The sequence below is a fragment of the Cucurbita pepo genome, chromosome 15, assembly GCF_057944985.1.
Source record: "Cucurbita pepo subsp. pepo isolate OVF chromosome 15, ASM5794498v1, whole genome shotgun sequence".
In the NCBI taxonomy this organism is placed as follows: domain Eukaryota; kingdom Viridiplantae; phylum Streptophyta; class Magnoliopsida; order Cucurbitales; family Cucurbitaceae; genus Cucurbita; species Cucurbita pepo.
This window is the reverse complement of record NC_141812.1, coordinates 9,065,632-9,090,455: the sequence shown is the minus strand read 5'-3', so window position 1 is coordinate 9,090,455 and position 24,824 is coordinate 9,065,632. Positions and strand designations below refer to the sequence as shown.

Sequence of the window (24,824 nt, the reverse complement as noted above, 5' to 3'; positions counted from 1 at the left end):
CCCAAAAACTTCGTCCCGATTAGTATTATTTGATTATAAACTCATAATCATTCCCTTAGCCGAGGTGACTTTCATCATCCAACTATCTCTATCGAATTTATTAATATTTTGAATACTCTAACATAAACATAGCTCAGTTAATTGTCGAAATTTTCTACCCAAACTCGGTTAAAAAAAAATTACCACAGTTAATTTTCTTCAGTAGAATTAGAATGAAAAGAAAATGATTTATTTATAGATAGAAACAAGGCTATATACGTTTTTTCCATATCTATCTGTCCCCCATGCAAAAACCTCCTTCTTTTTCTATTTATTTATTATTATTTATTTATTTTATATTTTTAATTTCCTTATATATAAATTATGCTTAATTAGTAAATAATTACCCTTATTTATTCATCATAATTCTTGTTTCTGCAATCCTCCTGTATTCAGTCTTCTTCTGGGCTATTTTGTTCTTAAGGAAGAAGATGGGCATGGCGGTGACTCTGATCGTCTCTGTTCTTCTTGCTTCAGGTTTTTCCATTTATTTAATTTTTTTGTTTAAAGTTTATATAGTTTAATATATTATTTGAATTAAAGAAAAGAAAAATCGTCGTATTGTTGATTGTTTGGTTGGTTACGAAAAATAATATATATATATATATATATATTTTTTTTTTTTGCAGGTTTCGGGATAGATGCATTGTCGTATGACTACACAACTCATGTCGAGGTAGGGACTTAAACATTAATATGTCAAATACCTTATCATTAAATTCTTCTTAGATCTCATATTGTTTGGTGAGGGAAACGAAACATTCTAGATGTGTTTTGAAATTGTGGGACTGATATGTAATGGGTCAAAGCATACCATATTTATTAGTGGTGGGTTTTGGCTATTACAAATGGTATTAGAGCTAGACACCGAGCGGTGTGCTAGTGAGGATGCTTGCTCACAAAAGGGTGGATTGTGAGATTCCACGTTAAGTGAACAGGGGAACAAAGCATTCATTGTAAGGGTGTGGAAACTTTTCCCTAATCGATGCATTTTAAAATTGAGTCTGATGGCTAAGTAACTGGCGAAAGTGGATATATCTGCTAGTAGATTTGAGATGATACAAATGGTATCAGAGTCAAACACTAGGTCATGTCAAGGAGGATGTTGATCTCTAAGGAGGGTGGATTGCGAGGTTCCACATCGAATGAACAAGGGAACGAAGTCTCCCTAGTAACTATGAGTCTGACAGCTATAAATAACTGGTAAAACTGGATATATCTGCTAGTGGTAGATTTTGGATGTTACAAATGGTATCAGAGTCATGCCCAGTGTCTTAACGCTAACTCCCAAGGAGGGTGGATTGTGAGATCCCACATTGAGTGAATAGGGGGAACAAAAGCATCCCTTGTAAGAGCGTAGAAACCTCTACCTAGTAACTATGAGTCTGACAACGGTAAGTAACGGGCCAAAGTGGATATATCTGTTAGTGGTAGATTTGAGCTGTTACAAATGGTATCAGAGCCAGACACTGGGCTTTGTGCGAACGAAGACGCTGACCCCCAAGGAAGGTGGATTGTGAGATCCCGGGTGAAGAGAGGAACAAAACATTTTTTATAAGGGTGTGGAAACCTCTGCCCCGTTCTAAAACAGTAAATATGTAACGGGTCAAAGCAGAATCTGATAAAAAGTTAAAACATAAATTGGGACGTAGAACGTCGTGACACTAATCTAGAACGAAAATGGAGACCCGAGCAGTGTCGGGTCTATTTCTGGTCTCGATTTCGATCCAAAATTGTTAACGATAGGGTGTGTTTGGGCAGTGTTTGTCAAAGCCAGAAGAGGCTCAATACAAGGGAGGGATAGTGGAGAACCCAGAGTTGAATGATGGGTTGAAAGGATGGTTACCGTTTGGGAGTGCAAAAATAGAGCATAGAGAAGAAGCAAATGGCAACAAATTCATAGTGGCACGTGCGAGGAACCATCCATTTGATGCCTTCTCACAGACTCTTCACTTGCGTACAAACCTCATCTACACCTTTTCTGGTATTTTTCCCTCTTTTCTTTTTCTTTTCTTGCAATATTACATTTTTAGCCCTTAAATTTTGATTTTTTATCATTTATCCTTCATTTTTTTACCAAATATTCACTTTTAGTCCTTGGCGTTGATTTTTATTAAATTACATTTTTAGCCCTTAAATTTTAAATTTTGATTTTTTATCCTTAAGTTTTTACCAAATATTGGCATTAATTTTTATTAAAAATTAGATTTTTAGCCCTTAAATTTTAAATTTTGTTTTTTTTACCAAATATTCACCTTTTAGTTTTTGGGCGTTGATTTTTATTAAAATTAAAATTTTAGCCCTTAAATTTTGAATTTTGATTTTTTATCCTTTATTTTTTACCAAATATTCACCTTCTAGTCCTTAGGCGTTCATTTTTATTAAAATTAAATTTGTTAGCCCGAATTTTGATTTTTTATTCTTTATTTTTTTATCAAATATTCACCTTTTAGTCCTTAGGCGTTGATTTTTATTAAAATTAAATTTTTTAGCCTTAAATTTTGAATTTTGATTTTTTATCCTTTATTTTTTACCAAATATTCACCTTCTAGTCCTTGGGCGTTGATTTTTATTAAAATTAAATTTGTTAGCCCGAATTTTGATTTTTTATTCTTTATTTTTTTATCAAATATTCACCTTTTAGTCCTTAGGCGTTGATTTTTATTAAAATTAAATTTTTTAGCCTTAAATTTTGAATTTTGATTTTTTATCCTTTATTTTTTACCAAATATTCACCTTCTAGTCCTTGGGCGTTGATTTTTATTAAAATTAAATTTGTTAGCCCGAATTTTGATTTTTTATCCTTTATTTTTTTACCAAATATTCACTCCTTATGCGTTGATTTTTATTAAAATTAAAATTTTTAGCCTTAAATTTTGAATTTTGATTATTTATCCTTTATTTTTTTACCAAATATTCACGTTAATTTTTATTAAAGGATTAAAAATTAAAAATTAAATCTCAGATAGTAAAATAGTTTTTACTTTTTTTTTGTTATTTTTAAAATTAATTAAAAGGGTTGAATTCATGATTATTTTTAATTAATTAACATAAATTTATCGAATATTTGAGGGCAAAAATGTAAAATTTTAAAATGTAGGGACCAAATAGAAATTTGATGATTTGCATTTTTTTAATTAAATATTCACTTTTAGTCTTTGACGTTTGATTTATATTAAAGAATTAAAAAAATAAATTAATGATACATTATTTTTGTCATTTTTAAATTAATTAGAGTGTTTGGATAATTATTTTTATAAATTAAAAACTTGAATGTTTGAGGGTAAAAGTGTAAAATATTGAGATGTAGGGACTAAATGGGAATTAAATTCAAAATTCAAGGGTACATATGTAAGTTTTGTTTTCATTCGGTTAAGTTTCTTGTTTTGCACTTCTGACCTCGATTTTCTATTAAATATTCATTTTTAACCCTTAATTTATATTAAAGAATTTAAGTAAAATAGTTTATTATTACTATTATTATTTAAATTAATTAAAAGTGTTTAATTGATAATTCTTTTTATTAATTAACTTTAACTCAATTCCAAACCCTAAAAGTGAGCACTAGAAATTAAATTCAATATTAATTTTAAAATTTAGAAAACAAATGAAACTAAAAAATAAATATATTTTCTTGGTTCTATTTTAATTTTTTGATTTAATTCTTATGTGGTCAAAACCAAATTAAAAATAAGCTTGGGGAGTAAAATTAAAAATTTTGAAATTAGTGGACTAAATTGTAATTTAATGGAATATTTATGTAATTTTGCAGCTTGGGTACAAGTGGACGAAGGAAAAGCTGACGTGGTAGCGATTATAAAAACAAGAACTGGTTATGTACACGTGGCAGTTACTACCGCCCAATCAAATTGCTGGTCCTTCCTCAAGGGCGGCCTCACTGTCAGCGAATCAGGTCCAGCTGAGCTCTACTTCCAGGTAGGACCGCTCTATTTTTCATTTTAATAATTCTCAACTTATTTCTATTTATTTTCTAAATAAAATTATTTATTTACGATAACAAAATTAAAAATTCAAAGATTATTAAACCTAAAATTTAATTTTTTATATAATAAATAAATTATTTTTAAAATTTGAGTAAATTATTAAATATTTTAAAAATTCAGAGACTAAATAGATGCAAGTTCGAGGATTCCACTGGTAAGAATGTAATATTTGACTTATTTACTAAAACTCGACTTAGATTTTACCCTAAATTACCCTACATTCTTGCTTTATTTGATTTACTCGTTCCTAAATTGTTTAAAATATTAATTCCTTAAATAAAATATTATGGTAATTAAAATTTTTAATTATGGATTTAAAACTATCTTAATTATGATTTAATTTTGTTCAGAGCAATAACACTATCGTAGAAATTTGGGTCGATAGCGTCTCGTTGCAACCATTTACTCGAGAACAATGGAAAGCTCATCAAGACCAAGCCATTGAGAAGGTAACCCCTCCATATATATATATATAAATTATTTAAGTTTCTTTTTAAAAAAATATTTAACTTAATATTTAGTAAAAGTTTAGTCTCTAAAGATGTAATAATTAAATAATTAAATTAAATTCTTATGTTTTTGTAATTTTAATTTTTCAATAGAATTAAATTGTTTAATATTTGAGAGTAAAAGGTTAAAAATCTATTTAATATTTTCTAAAAAAATTTTGTTATCTAATTTTCAAAATTTAAGTAAATATTTTAATGTTATTTTGGTCTTAAAATTTAAATAAAGAATTAAAATATTTATAAATTATGAGAAAGAGAACACAATTTTAAATTCTAAAAATAAAACACAAAAATTCGGTTGGATAACTATTTAATTTTTTTATTTTGAAAAATTAAAAATTAAAAATACTAATAAGTTTGTTGGTAATATTATCTATTTTTTTTATAAATATTTTAAAATTAAATATTTAAATATTTAGTAAATAATTATAATTATAATTCAAACATAATAAGTCTTTGTAATTTTATTTTTTTAAATAAAAATCTAAGTCTTAATTTTAGAAGAATTAAATGGTTTAATATTTGAGAGTAAAAGGTTAAAAATCTTTTTACTAATTTTTTTTAATTTCAAAATTTAAGTAAAAATTTTAAAATTTTATTTTGGTTTTTAAAATTTAAATATTTATGAATTTTGAGAAGAGAACACAATTTTAAATTTGAAAAAATAAAACACAAAAAATAAATAAAAATTAAAAAATTAAAAATTCAAATATTTAGTAAATAATTATAATTATAAATGGGTGTAAATTATTATTAAAACACAAAAAAATAAATAAAAATTTAAAAATTAAAAATTCAAATATTTAGTAAATAATTATAATTATAAATGGGTGCAAATTATTATTAAATGATATCGAGTAGTATATAAAGCTAAGAGTTGTGAAATGCGGATTTGCAGTATCGCAAGAGGGTAGTGAAGATCCAAGCTATTGATAGAGAAGGAAATCCTCTCTCCAATGCAACCATCTCTCTGCTACAACGGCGGCCGGGCTTCCATGTCGGCTGCGCCATCAACCGGAACATTCTCAACAACTCCCCTTACCAGAACTGGTTCCTCTCCCGCTTCACCACCACCACTTTCGAGAATGAAATGAAGTGGTACAGCACCGAGAGGACGCAGGGATATGTCGATTACTCCGTACCGGACGCCATGATCCAGTTCACTAAGCAGCACAACATCGCCGTCCGTGGCCACAATATCTTTTGGGACGACGAAACCTACCAACAAGGTTGGCTGAAATCGCTCTCGAAGAAGGATCTCGTTCGTGCCGCCCGAAAGAGACTCGATTCGGTCATGGCGAAGTACCGAGGGCAACTGATTGCTTGGGATGTGGAGAATGAGAATCTCCATTTTGATTTTTTTGAGAGAAAGTTAGGGTCGGCTGCTTCCGGTATGTTTTATAATTGGGCGATGAAAACCGATGGATCGATTCCGTTGTTTATGAATGAGTACAATACCATTGAGTATAGCGGCGATGCGGCTTCTTCTCCGGCGAAGTATCTTCAAAAGCTGGATTCTATCAGACGATATTCTGGTAATAGCGGCGGCAGATTTGCGATTGGACTGGAATCGCATTTCGGACCTTCTCCTAACATTCCTTACATGAGATCCGCCATCGATACCCTTGGTTCTGCCGGAGTACCGATTTGGCTCACCGAAGTCGACGTTTCTAACTCGCCAAATCAGGTACACTTCTAGAAATCTTAAACAAATTAATATTCCTCTGCTAGGTTACAGTTGAATTTATCTGAATTTTGAAACAAAATAATCGTAGGATACATAACAAATCACATCTAGAACCATTAGTTTGTCCATATTTGTCCTGTCTTACAAAATCAAATGTATTGCAATCCATTATCTTGTCTTTTTTTCAAGTGGCAGCAAGTAATCAGTGAGAATGAGTGATTCATATCTTAGTCGATGATACAGATAATTAGATTCACCATGAGCTTCAACTATACTTAAGGATTTCGTTTAATAAGAGCATTTCAACCGTTCTTAGTCTTAGTTTTTGGTAGAACTGATGGTAAATTAAGGTAAAGAAATTGATTAAGTTGCTGTGAGATTGACATGCCAAAGAATCTGATGCCTCTTCTTATCAACTCATCAAAAATTCTCTGATTTTTTTATGATCACAATCAATCCAAACTAAACTAAGCCTAAATATCATTCAACTTTTGGATTTAATGGTGAGATTAGAAGTAGTTCATACTGATTAGCTTCTTCCTAGATATTACAAACCATCTCAATTTGTTAGGAATGGATCAAAATCAAAATCAAAATCAAAATCAATTGAGGCAGGAATTTTGTGAAAGCTTGACATGATGATCTGATATATTCTGGATTTTTTGTGTGGATTCAAACAGGCACATGACTTGGAACAAGTATTAAGAGAGGGATTTGCTCATCCAAAAGTGAATGGGATTGTGATTTGGTCAGCTTGGTCGCCATCGGGATGCTATCGAATGTGCTTGACAGACAACAACTTCAACAACTTAGCAACTGGTAATGTTGTGGACAAGTTGCTCAAAGAGTGGGGAATCAAAGATTCAATCACTGCTACAACAGATGCCAATGGCTTCTTTGAAGCCTCACTTTTCCATGGAGATTATGAAATGCAAATCGCTCACCCGTCTGTCACCAACCCCTCCCTCAATGCTCAGAAGTTCAGTGTTCTTGCTGCACCAGAACAGGAATCACCTTTACTGGTTCACGTTGAAATCTGATCATTTGGGTGTTGATGATGATGAAGAAGCTTAATAATTGAATAATAATTGAATCTTGTAACGACACAAAATTTTCTACTTAATTTAAGGTCGTTAATGTATCCATATCATAAACATTGAATGCAGAAATACTTTATTTAAACTCTCATAAAACACGACTTCATAAAAACAGCTCAGCTTAAAATACTGCAATGGATTTACGTGTTTTAAAATATTTTTATAAATAACACCATAAAAGACTAAATAAAATAAATAAACGTTTAAATAAAAAACATCTTATTCTAGCCTAAGTCTAAGAAAATAATGCGATTACCCTATGTATCTGTTATGGTCTCGAGTTGCGATGCCGTTGTCAGCCGTATAGGAATGCGTTGTCTTAACTTGAAATAGAGGTAGCACGTGACTTAAGTATTTTAAGAAATACTCATCAAAGGTAGCACGTGACTTAAGTATTTTAAGAAATACTCATCAAAGGTAGCACGTGACTTAAGTATTTTAAGAAATACTCATCAAGTGACCCCACTATTGAGGAGTAAATGCTACAATGACGGGACCTATCATGACGGGACTTATCATATCCGTCTATTTTCCTACGGGACTATTCTAATGGGAAGCTTGGATGTGTATCATATACTCTACACACAACCCATACGTGCGAGTATGGGCTCACTAGATAGTTCGTACACCACTGGACCCCTTTTCTTGTCGAGTGAGCCTTTTCTGGTAGCTCAACTTTTGCCGGACACTCATTAGAATTAGTAACCATCACGGCAGCATTACGAAAAACATAACGATACTTCGCCTACCTAATAGATGTACACGTCCGTACCCTCGTGATGGAATAAGGGCATCCCCAATGCATGAGCACACATAATGCATGAGGTCCCAACATTTTTTCATTTTCATTATCACTTAATACAACCCCGCTAGCGTTCTGTACATATCACATCATTTCACATATCGTTCAACATTCATATCATATGTTTCTCATTCTTCAGTTTCTAAAGCTAAACCATTGTAATGATTCAATGAAGATCTAACTATAATTAACTACATTTCTAAAAGGAAAAAATAGGATAAATGAAAATGAAGATTTAATATATAGATCTATCTTCATTGAATCTCTCTCGGTCTACAAGTGAATCTCAACTGTGTAAAGGCCATTATCATTTTTTCCTCATAAATCTGACAATGGTTTAGTTGTTTTTCTATTTCTTTTTGCCTAATGGATGAGTTGAGGAGAGATGAAGTTGTTTTGAAATAAGAAGTCTTAGTTATCAAATTTTGGCATTGACTTTGAAGACAATTTGTGATATCTCAAGTTTGGGGAGAACGAAAGGGAAAGCCCAAAGAGGACAATATCTACCCGCAGTGGGCTTAGACTTGTTACAAATGGTATCAGAGCCAGACACCGGGCGATGTGCCAGTGAAGAGGCTATTCCCCAAAGAGGGTAGACACGAGGCGGTGTGCCAGCAAGGACGCTGGGCACCCAAGGGGGTGGATTTGGTGGGGGGTCCCACATTGATTGGAGAAAGGAACGAGTGCTAGCGAGAACACTGGGCCTTGAAGGGAGGTGAATTGTGGTATCCCATCTCGGTTGGAGAGGAGAACGAAACACCATTTATAAGGGATGTGGAAACCTCTCCCTAGCAAACGCGTTTTAAAGCCTTGAGAGGAAGTCTGAAAGGGAAAACCGAAAGACGACAATATCTGCTAGTGGTGCGCTTGGGCCGTTACACAATTTTACAAAATATTGTTCTCGAGCGAGTGTCATTATAACATCCTGAAAATCTTATTTCTCATTTTCGTCTCTTACTATGAGATCCCACATCAGCTAGAGAGGGGAACAAAAATAGTTATCTTAACACCATCTTAGTTTTCAATATCGGTTAACAAGCTACTACAAATGGTATCAGAGGCAAACACTAGGCAGTGTGCCAACGAGGTATTAGAGCAAAACACTGGGCGGTGTGCCAGTGAGGAAGCTGGCCCCTAAGGGGGTGGATTGTGAGATCCCATATCAGTTGGAGGGGAGAGCGAATCATTACTTATAAGGATGTGGAAACCTCTCCCTAACAGACACGTTTTAAAATTATGAGGTTGACGACGATAAGTAATAGGCTAAAGCGGACAATATCTGATAGCAGTAGGCTTGGACTGTTACACTTAGTATATTAAACTAGAGATTGTGACTAAAATGAGGTCCTGTCCAAGACCTTACGACCCAAACTCGAGCGTAAAGACCCTAAAATAACACAACAAAGAAACTAAATACCTATGAAACAAACCTTAATTTTTAGGTTTGTTTTCGTGAAACTAAAATTATTATCACTCGTTGTTCAAACCGAATGTGATGGTTCAGTACTAGGATTTGACGAGATATACGTTAATATTTCTTTAAGATATCTCTTCTCAACCACGTTTTTCATTAATAACTTGCTTTTAGACGAACATAACACTCGGGGATCGAGATTTGAATAGTTCATCTCTTAATCTAAGATACACGTCTCGATTAAAAGTATTATAACATCGTTAAGAGCCATTATTAATATGAACCAATAATATAATAACAAAACCATAACCTCACAAAATTCAATTTTTTAATTTTATACCACTCGACACCATCCACCTGTCTTTTGTCATTTTAAGCTTTTAAAACTACGTCGTTTTTATCCAACCCAAAATGAAAACCTATCCTTCATTCTCAACAGAAGCGCGTGAATCTCACGCACCAATGAAATCTCGCGACGTATTTACGAAAGCCAATGAAAGTCGTTGACGCGCATCACTCTCTTCATCAGGCGCGTGAACATTCCATTATAATTCGAAATTCATCCATTTATCCTTCTTCCCTTTTTCGCTCTCTTTCTCTCTCTTTGAGCTTGAAAAAGAGATGGCCAAATTGCCTTTCTGATCTACAGCGAAGAAGGCGGAAGAAAGGCGAAGCTCTCCAACATTGATTTTTGTAAGTTGATCGAAGCCCTAGAACGAAGAACACAGGAGGATAATCGGAAGAAGAACAAGAAGTTTTTGTTTCTTGAGCATTTTGGTTCGCTATGGGTTTGTGGGAAGCTTTTCTCAATTGGCTTAGAAGGTATGTGTTCTTTCTTTCTTTCTTATCGCTTCTTCTTCTTTGGATTTACCGTTGTATTTTTAGGATTGACGAGAGGAAGTTTGTGGAATCATCGGTTGGTTTGTTCCTCTGAAATCCTTTATACTATCTGAAAGTTATACACAATTGATAATATTCGTTTGATTATGATTAGCTAATGTAGGAAATGAGCTTGATGTTTGAGATTTCCCTGAAAATTTGATGAACGGAATGGAAAATTTCTCCACTGGTTTCTAATGAAACGTCTCCGTTGTAAGGAACTTTAAGATTATTAATGGGCGAGAGCGCAAGTTATTTTGATCAATTTAGATGATAAATGCTAATTAACTATATTCCGTAACTGATGATTTGATTAATTAAACAGATGATGGCCATTTACTTCGTCCATCCGTTACTCGTTTCATTTTTTAGAACTTTGAAGTTTAATATTCAAAAAATAACTCGTGCTGCAGTGTTCGTGTCGTTAGGACACGTTTTGATTACCTTTTGCAAGAACATGGCTAATCAGGGAGGTGACGATTAGGTTTTGATTATGAAGAAGAGAATTAGGTTGGCGGCCTTCCAATTTGCAATAGGTTTTGTGTGCTCAAGATTTAGGTTGTTTCATGCAGTGGTAATGGCATTTCCTCTATATTCCAATTGATACAACGTTGAGGGTTTAGGGGCATACTTCTTTAGTTCTGATTATGACCTCAAAAAGATTGTAGTTATTTTGGAGGGTGCGGTGTAGAACAATGAATGACCTGGTCAAGTTGTGTTTGCAATGGTGGTATTTTCAAATTTTCTTGTTAGAAGGAAATTTCTTTAATGAGGAAAAAAAATTGAATTGTGGTGATTATTGAATTACTTTTGTTGGTTATGATAAACAATTTGATTCTTCATGTGATGCACATGTGAGATCCCATGTTAGTTGAAGAGGGGAACGAAACATTTCTTACAAGGGTATGAAAATCTCTCACTAACAGATGCGTTTTAAAACTTTGGGGGGAAGTCTAGAAGGAAAACCCCAAAAAGGACAATATCTACTAGCGGTGGACTTGAGCGATTACAAATGGTATCAGAGCCTGACATCGAACGGTGTGCTGCGAGGGCGCTTGCCACCCAAAGGGGATGGATTGTGAGATCCCACATTGGTTGGAGAGGGAAATAAAGCATTCCTTGTAAGGGTATGGAAACCTCTCCCTAGCAAACACGTTTTAAAACCTTGAAGGGAAGCCCAGAAGGGAAACCCCAAAAAGGACAATATCTGCTAGCGGTGGACTTGAGCGATTACAAATGGTATCAGAGCCTGACATCGAACAGTGCGTTGCGAGGGCGCTTGACCCCCAAAGGGGATGGGTTGTGAGATCCCACATTGGTTGGAGAGGGGAACGAAGCATTCTTTACAAGGGTGTGGAAACCTCTTTCTAGTTGGCGCGTTTTAAAACCTTGAGGGGAAATCCGGAAGGGAAAGCCCAAAGAGGATAATATCTGCTAGCTGTGGGCTTGGACTTGGGCTGTTACAACGTATCTCTCGGTTAAGATACATTCTATTATTTTTCATATTGCAGTCTCTTTTTCAAGCAAGAGATGGAGTTATCTCTGATTGGGCTTCAGAATGCTGGAAAGACATCACTTGTAAATGTTATTGCAGTAAGTAATTATACCTAACCATATGTTAAAACTTGGTTATTTACTTGCTTATATTGGCTACTGCTGACGGCCCATTTTTTCTTTCTGGATGGAATTTGCAGACGGGTGGATACAGTGAAGACATGATCCCAACGGTGCGTAATTTTTTCTTAAAGGAATTTAATTGTATCAGTTCTTCTGTATTGGAACCAATTTTTAGTTTGTTCTGTTACCTTATTCTATATCACATCCTTTCATCTGCAGGTAGGATTTAACATGAAGAAGGTGACAAAAGGAAATGTAACAATAAAGCTTTGGGATCTTGGAGGCCAACCAAGATTCCGTAGTATGTGGGAAAGATATTGTCGTGCAGTCTCTGCAATTGTGTATGTTTCCTATACTTGTTGAGGCTTCGTACCAAGTAACAAACATTAGATTTTTCTGATATTTATTGACGGAGATACACGATTTAAATAACGGAAGATCCAATATTTTAAAATTGTATTCAGAATGATCGAAAAAGTAGAAACAAGACCGGATATAATTTGATCGTTATGAGAAAATTCAAAATCTTTGTAGACAGAACCAATCATTAGTTTCCAACCATGGGGCAAATAGAATCCGATAATCTTCCCAATTTTGTTCTGCTCTTTCCAACCATATATGGAATTTTGTTTCCTCAACTCGTACAACTTTAATTGCTCGAAAATTTGATATCTAATGCTATAAAAGTTGATAAATTAATCATTCAAATACTTGATTTGTTACTTTATTTTGTGTTGAAACTGTCACTACTACTGACTTCTGGTCTTGCAGTTATGTTGTGGATGCTGCTGATTACGAGAATTTGTCCGTCTCAAAAAGTGAACTTCATGACTTGTTGAGTAAGCCTTCACTCAATGGGATCCCATTGCTGGTATTGGGTAACAAGATTGACAAACAGGGAGCTCTGTCCAAGCAGGATCTCACAGAACGAATGTAAGTTTAATCTAAAGAATCATGAACTAATAATGATGAACTGTTCTGCAGTAGTGTTGCATGATCCCCACCTCAATATCAACCTCCATGCTTGCTAGCTTCAGAGGTTCAAAAAGTAAAATGGCTAAAAGTATGTGTTTATAAGTAGTTTGTAGGAGTAGTCTGTTAGGAATCACGTATCTCCACAATGGTATGATATTGTCCACTTTGAGCATAAGCTCTCGTGGCTTTGCTTTGGGTTTCTCCAAAAGGATTCATACCAATGGAGATGTATTCCTTACTTATAAACCCATGATCATTCCCTAAATTAGCCAATGTGAGACTCCCTCCCAACAATCCTCAACAATCCTTCCCTCGAGCAAAGTACAACATAGAGCTTCCCTTGGCCTATGGAGCCCTCGAGCAGCCTCCCATTAATCGAGGCTCGACTCCTTCTCTGGTGCCCTCAAACACAGTACACCCATTGTTCGACACTTTAGTCACTTTTGACTACACCTTCGAAGCTCGCAATTCTTTGTTCATTTGAGGGTTCTATTGACATGGCTAAGTTTAGGTCATGGCTCTGATATCATGTTAGGAATCACGGATCTCCACAATGGTATGATATTGTTCACTTTGAACATAAACTCTCATGACTTTACTTTGGGCTTCCCCAAAAGGCCTCATACCAATAGAGATTTATTCCTTACTTATGAACCCATAATAATTCCCTAAATTGGCCAACGTGGGACTCTCTCCTAACAATCCTCAACATAGTCCTTGTGTGGTTTTTAAAGATGGGTCTTCATCTTGCAGGGGACTCAAGTCTATAACTGATAGAGAAGTCTGTTGCTTTATGATTTCCTGCAAGAACTCGACGAATATCGACACTGTTATCGATTGGCTCGTAAAGCATTCGAAGTCGAAAAACTGAGGTGGCTGCAGGAGTGTGTGCAATTTCAGCTTCCAACGTGTAATTGTAGGAGGCATATTTGTAGTTGGCAAATATGTCTCAGTTGTCCATCTGAGGCTTTGCTGATATCCAACTTCGCTGTCCTGTTTTGTGTTTATACCTTCGCACATACCTACATGTACATTGGTTTAGATTTGTATTTGATGAGGGCTCTGATTCTCTTGTTGGTGGGAGGAAAAGGGGGAGAAACAGTGGTTGATTTTGATTCGATTTGACTATGTGGATTGTGATCTAAACTTTTTTTTTTTTTTTTTTTTTTTTTTTTTTTTTTTTTTTTTTTTCTTCTTCTTCTTCTCTTCTCTTTGTGTATGATTCTACATCTGTTACTTGGACCATTGTGTTGAAAATCCATTAAAATGGCGTTTATGTGGTAAGTCCACTTGAGATAGTAAGAGTATATACGAGCCGTTAATATAGATGAATTCTCTCCCTATATGAGAAGCTACCACGAGAATGAAGCCTTTTGAACTAAAGATGATTGATATTTTCATTCAAGAAAGACGTTCTTGATTTAACTGAAAAATATACGAGAAAGAAATCTTTTTGGCTAAAGATGATTGATGTTTTCATTTTAGAAAGACATTCTTAGTTTAACTGAAAAATAGTTTGTTTGTTTACTCTCGTTACCCGTCTTGTGGTAAGATTGGGACATTGGGACCCTTATGGAAGTTTGAGTTTCCAGGCATAAATGGCCTTCGAGGTGGAAATCTCTCTCTATTAGAAAAGTTCAAAATGGAAAGTATCAGAGCTAGACACTAAACGGTGAAGTGGAAATCTCTCCCTATCATAAAAGGAAATCTCTCCCTATCATAAAAGTTCAAAATGGAAAGTATCAGAGCTAGACAGTAAGCGGTGAGGTGGAAATCTCTCCCTATTAGAAAAGTCCAAAATGGAAAGTATCAGAGCTAGACACTAAACGGTGAGGTGGTGGAAATCTCTCCCTATTAGAAAAGTCTAAAATGGAAAGTATCAGAGCTAGACACTAAACAACGGTGAGGTGGAAATCTCTCCCTAACAAAAAAGTTCAAAATGGAAAGTATCAGAGCTAAACGGTGAGGTGGAAATCTCTCCCTAACAGAAAAGTTCAAAATGGAAAGTATCAGAGCTAAACGGTGAGGTGGAAATCTCCCCCTATCAAAAAAGTTCAAAATGAAAAGTATCAACGCTGGCCCCAAAGTGGGTAGATTGTGAATTCTCAGGATTGTGAAATTCCATCGGTTGGACGTTAGGCCTCCAAAATAGGTGAATTGTGAGATTCCACATCGATTGGAGAAGAAAACGTTAGTATTTAAAAAATTTAAGGAAAAACTTATATAGACTGGTAATCTATTTTGAAGTGGTGAGCGCTTTAAATGTATTAGATGACTATTTTAAAGCGGGCGTGGAACGCTTCTTGGTGCACACCTATCAAATAACTTCGTTTCTAACAACATTATAATCTATTAAGAAAAACGCGCGCACCCGCCTTCCGTTTCAAATTTCAACGTCACGGAAAAATGTCACTCACCGATGATTTATGCTTTGTATGAACCACAAATTACGACATCGAGGCGGAGATTCCCGTTCTTCTTCTTCTTTTTGCTGGCACTCTAAGGAATCGGTTCATGTCGAACTGCTAAAACAGCTACTGCAATGGCGAAATCTGATATGGCGTGTATCTCTCAAGGTTAGAGACTTACAAAATTCGTAGCGTATATGAAACCGCTTGCTCTTGAGCTGTTCATTCGTTGCCTTTCTTTTCTGTATTTTTTTTTTACTTGCTTTGCATGAACTTGGAACGATCACTATGATTTTTGATTCGAGATTCGGCATGCTGTTATTTCGGCTGGAGATTCTTATTCATCTTTTGTCAATACGCATGGAACTGCTAATAGTGCGATACTGGCTATTTCGTTGCAGATGCGATGGTGGAAGCTGATTTGAGGTGTATTTCGAGGTTAGAAATTAACAGCACAATTTACTTGCTGTTCTTTTTCTCTTTTGCGGTTTATTTCGTAGTCTTCGTCTTCTAGGTTTTTTGTTTGTCGATTTTGTTAGATATAAAAATTGTGCAGTTTATTTGATAACTTGTAGGGAGATTTAGAACATGCTCCTAGGTGAGAGTTGTTGTTTCTCTTCAATTCTTGGATTGCTTTTCCTGCCATGGTAGCGATTTAGAACATTCAAAAATTGTGCAGTTTATTTGATAACTTGTAGGGAGATTTAGAACATTTTCCTAGGTGAGCGTTGTTGTTTCTCTTCAATTCTTGGATTGCTGTTCCTGCCATGGTTGCGATTTAGCCTCCGGCAGTAGATGCTGTATGTTCAAATTTAATGATCGGTTTTCCACCTGCAATGTCTTTATTTAGATGATATTTTGGGTTAACAACTCTATGCATTGACGTGTAAAAAGTTATTGAGTAGTCATCGATCTTGTATTAGCATACGTTTCAGTAACAAAACAAGTTATTGTTTTGCTTGGCTAGTGTTTGATAGTGATGGAACATTTGAGTACTTGTACAATGTTACCAGGCTCAGTCGCTCAATCTCTCTTTATTTCTTCTTGGGTCAAATGATATTTCTATTCCTATTTTTCATTGAAGTCCTAAAAGGAGAAGTGTTAATTCAGTATTAGGATGAGACTAGGTTGGGCCAACATTTGGTGAATGAGCTGTTAATTCAATGTAACCATCAATACAACTTAGATTGACATGAACACCAGTTTTTTTTTTCTTATTGTTGCATTATTTAGAAAAAATCAGGATATGTTGTAGAAATGTTCCAATATTGATTGGGGCATTCCTAGAATCGAACTTGGAACCTCTATCGCCCAAAATGAGAATCATGCCATGGTCCATATCCCTTTAGTACTCTTGTTGGATTTTTATTAACATATTCTGTAAACTTAATTACATCTTCTTTCTTCTTTTCTAATTTAACCTTATCCTTATATAAAATTCCCTTATTGTCAGTTCTCTATGCAATCTATCTTGCACTGTGCACTAGTATTTGAATAACTCACTGGATTGCTTATAAGGAATGTTATCAGAAATGAAATCCACGTGCAGTAATATCGACTATTTCGGCAGTTTAAACCTTAAGCTGACTCAAATTGTGGTTCTGCAATAATTATTCACCCTTTTGAGGTGGGTTATGTTCTGTTTTTTTTTTTTTTTTTTTTTTTTTTTTTTTTTTTTTTTTTTTTTTTTTACTCTGCAAGTTTCATTGCAAAGTTGAAATTACTAGAGGATGAAGGAGAAAACTATACACAATCAAGGGATTTTTTCCTCTAGATTGTCTTGTTACAGACAAGTCCTAAACTTCTAACAAAAGGCTCCTGCCAATTCTTGAATTCTAAAATTTGTAAAGCCTCTATGTATATAGACATAGAATCATCTTCCCACTAAAACTAAAAGTGGGAGTAGTGGTTGATGAATAGAGAAATCTCATTTCACCTATCTCAGCAAACTACTGAAGTGCCTTTACCGACTTACATCGTAGCTACTTAACTCTCTCATGTACTTAGCGTACTACCCCCATGGAATTAGTTATCAGACGATTAATAGTATAGGACCCTAGCTACACAGTTACTCCCTACTCTCTGGAACTACCTCAACCCATCTCCCTTACCCTCTTCCTAGTGTAATTTAGAGCAATGGGAGGGTGCTCAAAACTATCACAGTGGCATTCGAACTGTAGCTTTCAGAACCTGTACACTGGCCCTTTTGCATGCCAAGTAATATCAGAAGACTAGATCCACTGCCTTTAGGCCTCTTTGAACAAGAAAATTGCTTCTTCCTGGTAAGCAGGAGTTGGACTGAGGTTATTATAGGTTTGAACTATTTTTCCTCTATCTAATGTAAATTCAAATGTTTGTTTGCTTACCCTTTATTTTATGAGGAATCTAGGGAATAATTTCGTTTTAGGTCAGAATCTTCAAATCTAATTTTTCATATTTCATAATGCTAAAACTACTATGACCAACAATAATGGTAATAAGTCGATTGCATTAAGTAGAAAGATTGACAAAATAACTAGTTGAAGTGGGGCATTCCGAGAATTGATTTTGGGACCTCTGGAACAAGCGAGAATCATTCAAACAAATGCCCAATGATGATGTAGAGGGAGAAGAGAACTATAATAATGGATTTTTCTGCTATAAATTTCCTTCTGTATTTGTATGAGCAGTTCTCTCTCCCTCTCTCTATCATTACACATGCGGGTGCACACATACATCTTGTTGTCTCAAGAAAATAAAGATTGATTGGAGATGGATTACATCTAATAGTGTTTCTTTCTTAAGTATTTGTGTTTTCAATTTTCAATCAAGCCGTAGGGCAATAATTTAACATTTTGCGTATGTTTTATTTCATCATTTGAATACATTATTGTTAGTACTTCAATTGCATATATTCTGCCAGCTTACGCACGTTGGAAATGGTTATTCAGATTGATACCCATGTGCAATGGATGATTTTTATTCATTTTAGATCATGAACTGATCCGTTGTGATTCTTTGCAACATTTTGTTGTATGAAGCTAGATATATTAGGAAGTTGTATGAAGCAGATGGGGGTGGGTGGGGGGGGGGATCTAATTTCTTTGACCTGAAAAGAGATTCATTTTGACATGTGCAGGCATTTAGGTTGACTTTTACCAAACCCATTTGCCATAGAGTCAAAGATAAGTGATAAAAATTATTTTTTCAAGTTCCAAAAACCTAGTTTGGGGGCATTCCGAGAATCGAACTCGGGACCTCTCGCACCCAAAGCGAGAATCATACCACTAGACCAAATGCCCTTTTTGAGTGTAGACTTGTCAGATATTTATTAGTATAATCCTAGACGCCTTATTATTATAGATATTCTTTTAAGTTTCAGTTTTCTAAGAAGCCCATTATTTATATTCCTTTTATATCTCCGTCTGACATTCTGGAACTTGTTATTCAGAACAACCTCTTGTATGTTTGTTCACATAGATGATATCCATATGCATATATGGAAATTTTATTCATTTTAGATCTTGAACTAACTCAAGGTGTAATTGGACTATAATTAGTTGTAGTAGATCAAGTTCCTTAATGTATAGATATATTAGTAGTTAAGAAAAAGAATGGTTTTCTGCTTACCTCTTTCTCCCTTTCTTGGTTTTACTACACATAGTCCCATACTTCATATTCACTTGCTGCTTTCTTGGGAATTATGTTATGATAGGAGAGGAAATTTCATATATTCTGATGAAAATGGATATTAGAAATATCAATGTCATATCTGCTAAAACTGTGTTTGCATATAGAGAACTTGAGATGATCTTGAAAGAGAACTTGAAAGGGAGAAGAGAACAAAGCATTCCTTATATAAGGGTGTGGAAATCTCTCCCTAGTAGTTGCGTTTTAAACCTTGAGGGGAAGCCCGGAAGGGAAAGTCCAAAGAGGATAATATCTGTTGGTGGACTTGGACTGTTACAAATGATATTAGAGCCAGTCTTCAGGCGTGCCAGCAAGGATGCTAGGCCCCCAAGGGAGTGGATTGTGAGATCCCCATGTCGATTGGAGAGGGGAACGAAACATTCATTATAAGAGTGTGGAAACCTCTCTCTAGTAAACGCGTTTTAAACTGGGAGAGAAAGTTCAAGTCTAGATTTGGACTGTTACATCAGAATTCATTTAAAACTTTTTGAATCTTAGTGGATTGTAGAATGCTCTTTCAAGTTTTTAGTATTAACATGGTTTAGAAGTGATCTCATCCCGTGATCTCATCCCTAACTAGGTCGAAGTCTATATATATATATACTTTTGTAGCTCAAGATCATATATGATTGAATGTTATATTATTAATCTTGACAAGGCTGATTTGTATGATATAGACGTTAATTGAGTAGAATTAATATCTTGCCCATTTTCATTTTTTTGGGTATTACATGGGGCCTCTTTGTGCCTGGAGCATGAATTCTGAATTCTGGTTTTATTATAGGTATATATATATACATATTGTAATAGCGAGGGTTCTGCTGTTGTTAGCATAGAAATGGAAATATTGAAAAAAATAAAAATATGGGGCATTCCGAGAATCGAACTCGGAACCTCTCGCACCCGAAGCGAGAATCATACCACTAGACCAAATGCCCTAGACGTTAACTGATCTTTATCAATTATGTTTAAGTCGTTTTCTATTGTATATAATTAGACAAAATATAGCTGATGTGGAGGTCTCTTACCTAATTATATAATATTTTGTTTTCTTATGATATAAAAAGAATTATGAAAGAAGGAAAGTTGCTGGATGGGCTTGCTCTATTTGAATCATTAAGAGGGAATTTTGATATGAAAATAATAAAAGTATGGGGCATTCCGAGAATCGAACTCGGGACCTCTCGCACCCAAAGCGAGAATCATACCACTAGACCAAATGCCCTTGTTAATACCTTTTCAACATTAATTATTAATTATTTTTTATTTTCTATTTTTTACTTCAAAATTGGGAATCCTTAGGATCGTTATTATTAGTTAATTCATTATTTAAACATTTGTATTTTGTGAAGCCATGTGCATGTATTACTATTATATATACTTTAGATCTAGACACCTTTCAAGCATGATTATTCTCAAATTGTTTATACTAAGTATTTGAACCTATTATCTATTACAAGTTGTAGTTCGAGAATTTATCTTGATTGATTAAAATCTATTGTTTCTTCGACGCACAAAAGGGGTGTGATTTAATACTTCTAGATTTCCTATGTTGAATTGGGTAGAAACATATGGTAAAAAGGAATTAACGTTCAAGATCTATGAAAATTATAGAGTAATGATTTCTATTACCTAAAACCGAATCAATTCCATTTGTGTAGAAACATATGGTAAAAAGGGATTAACATTCAAGATCTATGAAAATTATAGAGTAATGATTTCTATTACCTAAAACGGAATCAATTCCATTAGGACCTCTTTTTTTTTCTTTTTTTTTTTTTGTTGCTATTTTCAGGCTTCTTTACATGTGGAACAGTTGACCTTGGAGTAACACTAATATCAAAAGGTCTGATTTTTTATCTCTCTTCTATTACTAATAAGATGTGGAAAAAAGGAATAAAAAGATTCAACAAAATGGGGCATTCCGAGAATCGAACTCGGGACCTCTCGCACCCAAAGCGAGAATCATACCACTAGACCAAATGCCCGGCTTGTTAATTCCACTTTTGGTTATTTATTTTTATTTACTTAGGACTCATTAGACTAAACTTTTAAACGCAAAATGAGATCATTCTCAACTTGTTTATGCAGAAGTCTTTAAAAAAAAAGTATAAATATTACAAAAAAAAAAAAAAAAAAAAAAAAAGAATGAACGGTAAAAATTATTCTCAAATGTAAGTTCAAAGTTCGAAAATTTTACTTATGAGCATATTTTTTAGTACTCAAGTTCCTCGCAGGATTCTTTATTGCTTGTTGAACAGTTTCTACCCGCTACAATCTCAAATTGAAATTTTTACTGTAGTTGTTGGTTCCACCTGCTGCCATTTCATATATTTGAATTCGAATTTTTTGCTGTTATCTATAATAAGAATAAGAAACAAGACAGATCTATTATCAAATCTCTTACGCACAGCCGTAAAAAACGATCATGCTTGCACTAATCTTAACAACAAAAGATGGGTGGTATAGGCATTCCGAGAATCATACCACTAGACCAAATGCCCGTTTTGAAATATGATTTTTATAAGGTGTACAAACTTCTTGGTAGTAGATGTAATAAAAAAATTTGGGGCATTCCGAGAATTGAACTCGGGACCTCTCACACCCTAAGCGAAAATCATACCACTAGACCAAATGCCCATTTGTGCACTGTTCACAACACATGTAAGTAATATCTAATATGTTTTCTTCATGTAATAATTTGAAATTGTTTGTTATTATCGAAAATTAATCATAAAAATATTTGAGATCCTAATAATTAAATTAATCCAATAATTAATTTTCTTCTGTATACAAAAAAAAAAAAAATAAAAATAAAAAAAAAAAATAAAAAATAAAATTGGCCCAAGAATTGTTGAAACAGATTAAGATTAAAATGAAATTTTAGTTGAGATTATGATTTAATTAGTTGCTAATTTTGGTAATTAAATCCATTGGTTTATCGTTAAATGAGCATTGAAATAATCTGAACCACTTGATTTTGGTTGTAATCTCAGTATTTATTGAGAGGCATGCAATTGAGACACAGCACAAGCAACACAATAAGGGACCTGCATTGCCCACAACAGCAACCAACCAAATAACGTGCAATAAGCCACGCTCCCCGGCCCCGTCCCCGTCGTCTTTGATTCGGTTCTGTTCGGTCGGTCGGTCGGTGGATTGTTCATTTTTGAAGGGGCGGTACGTGCGGCGGCGAACCGGTGAGGCTTATTATACAGAGAAAGCAGGTAGGGATGGCCAGCTTTGCAGGAACCACACAGAAGTGCATGGCCTGTGACAAGACGGTTTATCTTGTTGATAAGCTTACTGCTGATAATAGGATCTTCCATAAGCCTTGCTTCAGATGCTACCATTGTAAAGGCACCCTCAAGGTCAATTCTTTTCGAAAATTCTTCGAAACCCGTTTGAGTTTTTAGTTTTCTGTTCTCGAAATTTGGTTTTAAAATGATTACGGGTTGAGATGTATTGTCTCTTCTCGAGAATCTCGAGATAAAAGTTCTTGCTTTTAACAATCAGTTATTCTAATACTATGTTAAAAACGTGTTAGTTTTCAAAATTTGGCTTCGATTTTGATGACTATCGGTTGAGTGGGGTTGAAAACGAGTTTTTGAATAAACCCGTTTGATTTTTAGTTTTTTGTTCTCGAGAATGGTTTTCAGGTTTCAGCTAAATTTCTAAACAAGAACGTGTTTTTGGAAACTCTTTTTTAGTTCTTAAAACTTGGCTTTGATTTTGATGACTTCGGGTTGAATGGGGTTGAGATATACACCTCATCTCGAGAATCTCGAGCAAAAAGTTCTTGCATTTAATGATCGAGTATTCTAATACCGTGTTAAATATTGGATGTTTTGGTTTTGCAGCTCAGCAACTATTGTTCCTTTGAGGGAGTGCTGTATTGCAGGCCTCACTATGATCAACTCTTCAAGAGAACTGGCAGCCTTGACAAGAGCTTTGAAGGCAATTTTCTAAACCTTATTATTTGCTAATCACTACTTTTCGTATTTTCAATTGTTCGTTAAAATGCTTCGATCGATCTTTCTTATCAGGAACTCCAAAAATCACGAAACCCGAAAAGCTCACTGAAAACGAGGTAATATTTTGTTTGTACCCATTTACAAAATTATTATCAAACGAGACCGAACACTTAACTGATGAATTGCAATCGACAGAATGCAAAGTCAGTCTCCTCCATGTTTGGTGGCACTAGAGATAAATGTGCAGGCTGCATCAAGACTGTTTATCCCATTGAAAAGGTACTACGACACCCCAACTAATCATGTCGGTTTTAGACTTGTTCGATTTGCAATCGTGTCGACACGACCCCAAAGGGTCAGAAAAAACTAAATTGATCATCTCGTTGTTGGATAGGTAACGGTGAACGGGACGGCGTACCACAAGAGCTGCTTCAAATGTAGCCATGGAGGGTGCACAATAAGCCCATCAAACTACATAGCACATGAGGGGAAGCTGTACTGCAAGCATCATCACATTCAACTGTTCAAGGAGAAGGGAAACTACAGCCAGCTTGAAACTGAGCGCCAAAAGGAGAATTCAGTGCCAATCAATACTCTAAATGCTAATAATCCAATGGAGATTGCAGCTGAATCTTAGTCTCCAACACAGTCTTCATTGTTTCCTTCAAACAAAAAACAAACAAAAAATGTTAAAAACTCTTCAATTTTGTTGCTTGTTTTTTTGCTTTTCCATTTCGGCAGTTTGTTGATGTTTTCTTCAACATTTCAACAGATTGTTTATATTATTCAATATCATTTGAAGAGATTATTGGGGAAACTTGGAAGTGTGTCCATTTCAATCATTTCAATCCATTTTTATGATCGTAATCTTAATATAAATAGTATCTAATAGGTTCTAGGACGGTTTGGCACCTCATGTCGGCTCTTCGACACTTGAGATTGTAGTATGAAAGGTCTATCCGAAGATTTGTGTGTTAGTTGAGTATCATCAATTCTAAGACATTTGTGTAATCAAACAAGTTATTCATTAGTTCTAAGATAGTTGTCAGTTCTTCCCATCCAGATTATATGCTATCCAAGTATCGAAGTCTTGTATCCAATTTGGGAGGCTGCTTTCGTTGATGATTAAGTTGTTAGCTACTTCCGTTGATGAGTAACTTGTTAGCTACTTCCGTTGATGAATAACTTGTTAGCTAATTGTTCTACACTTCTTACTTGGTGATTTCTTGTGAGCTAATTGGTGTTGATGGTGGTGTTAATTGTTCGCTACTGATGTTTTCTTGATCTACCTAATTGGTCAAGGAGGTTTTTCGAATCTCTAGTACTTTCAACTTCAGTACCATATATGGTTCCTTGTTAACTTCTAGTTTAATTAGAGATCTTCTGATGAAGGTTACAAAGCCAAGCCCTCTCGGGGACTTGCTTAAGAATAAGAAAGAGGAATCTCATGTAAATACCATGGAATAAGGTTTGATCCTATTCATGGGGATTTTGTAAATATTCCATTTCAAAAAGAGAGTTCGAGGGGATTCTCCCTCGAACTCTCTTTTTGGCCTAATTCTTCTTCTAATGATCGATTCAACCTCTGATAAAAAAGATATACCTTGGTTATATTTCATCTCTTCATTCTCGATTCTACAACAATTTCACATGGCTAATTTGCTTGCTAGGTTATAACAAATGCCGCACAATCACTATCCCGACACAAGAAAGAGTGCACAATCACTATCCCGACACAAGAAAGAGTGCG

At 34.7% G+C, this 24,824-nt stretch overlaps 3 protein-coding genes and 5 non-coding genes across 8 annotated transcripts; 3 read left to right on the top strand and 5 right to left on the bottom strand.

Annotated features, from left to right (window-relative positions):
- The first annotated feature begins 416 nt into the window (after window positions 1–416).
- Window positions 417–7,419, top strand: LOC111811263 (endo-1,4-beta-xylanase 5-like). The gene is made up of 7 exons (XM_023698030.2): window positions 417–516; window positions 669–715; window positions 1,801–2,023; window positions 3,812–3,975; window positions 4,394–4,492; window positions 5,451–6,239; window positions 6,920–7,419. The coding sequence occupies exons 1-7, from the start codon at window positions 471–473 to the stop codon at window positions 7,277–7,279; spliced, it is 1,728 nt and encodes a 575-aa protein (XP_023553798.2). The 5' UTR covers window positions 417–470; the 3' UTR covers window positions 7,280–7,419.
- A 2,726-nt stretch (window positions 7,420–10,145) lies between these two features.
- On the top strand, window positions 10,146–14,184 carry LOC111811311 (ADP-ribosylation factor-like protein 8a). The gene is made up of 6 exons (XM_023698091.2): window positions 10,146–10,374; window positions 11,943–12,024; window positions 12,126–12,158; window positions 12,268–12,389; window positions 12,820–12,981; window positions 13,777–14,184. The coding sequence occupies exons 1-6, from the start codon at window positions 10,337–10,339 to the stop codon at window positions 13,892–13,894; spliced, it is 555 nt and encodes a 184-aa protein (XP_023553859.1). The 5' UTR covers window positions 10,146–10,336; the 3' UTR covers window positions 13,895–14,184.
- A 4,456-nt stretch (window positions 14,185–18,640) lies between these two features.
- On the bottom strand, window positions 18,641–18,712 carry TRNAP-UGG (transfer RNA proline (anticodon UGG)). The gene has a single exon. It is a non-coding gene; the product is annotated as a tRNA-Pro (tRNA).
- Window positions 18,713–19,966: 1,254 nt separating this feature from the next.
- TRNAP-CGG (transfer RNA proline (anticodon CGG)) lies at window positions 19,967–20,038 on the bottom strand. The gene has a single exon. It is a non-coding gene; the product is annotated as a tRNA-Pro (tRNA).
- A 215-nt stretch (window positions 20,039–20,253) lies between these two features.
- Window positions 20,254–20,325, bottom strand: TRNAP-UGG (transfer RNA proline (anticodon UGG)). Its single transcript has one exon. It is a non-coding gene; the product is annotated as a tRNA-Pro (tRNA).
- A 691-nt stretch (window positions 20,326–21,016) lies between these two features.
- On the bottom strand, window positions 21,017–21,088 carry TRNAP-UGG (transfer RNA proline (anticodon UGG)). The gene has a single exon. It is a non-coding gene; the product is annotated as a tRNA-Pro (tRNA).
- Window positions 21,089–21,668: 580 nt separating this feature from the next.
- TRNAP-AGG (transfer RNA proline (anticodon AGG)) lies at window positions 21,669–21,740 on the bottom strand. The gene has a single exon. It is a non-coding gene; the product is annotated as a tRNA-Pro (tRNA).
- A 410-nt stretch (window positions 21,741–22,150) lies between these two features.
- LOC111811309 (LIM domain-containing protein WLIM1) lies at window positions 22,151–23,880 on the top strand. The gene is made up of 5 exons (XM_087117792.1): window positions 22,151–22,471; window positions 22,961–23,057; window positions 23,147–23,190; window positions 23,270–23,353; window positions 23,469–23,880. Exons 1-5 carry the CDS (start codon window positions 22,334–22,336, stop codon window positions 23,709–23,711), a joined length of 606 nt encoding a protein of 201 aa, XP_086973918.1. The 5' UTR covers window positions 22,151–22,333; the 3' UTR covers window positions 23,712–23,880.
- The last annotated feature ends 944 nt before the right edge of the window (window positions 23,881–24,824 follow it).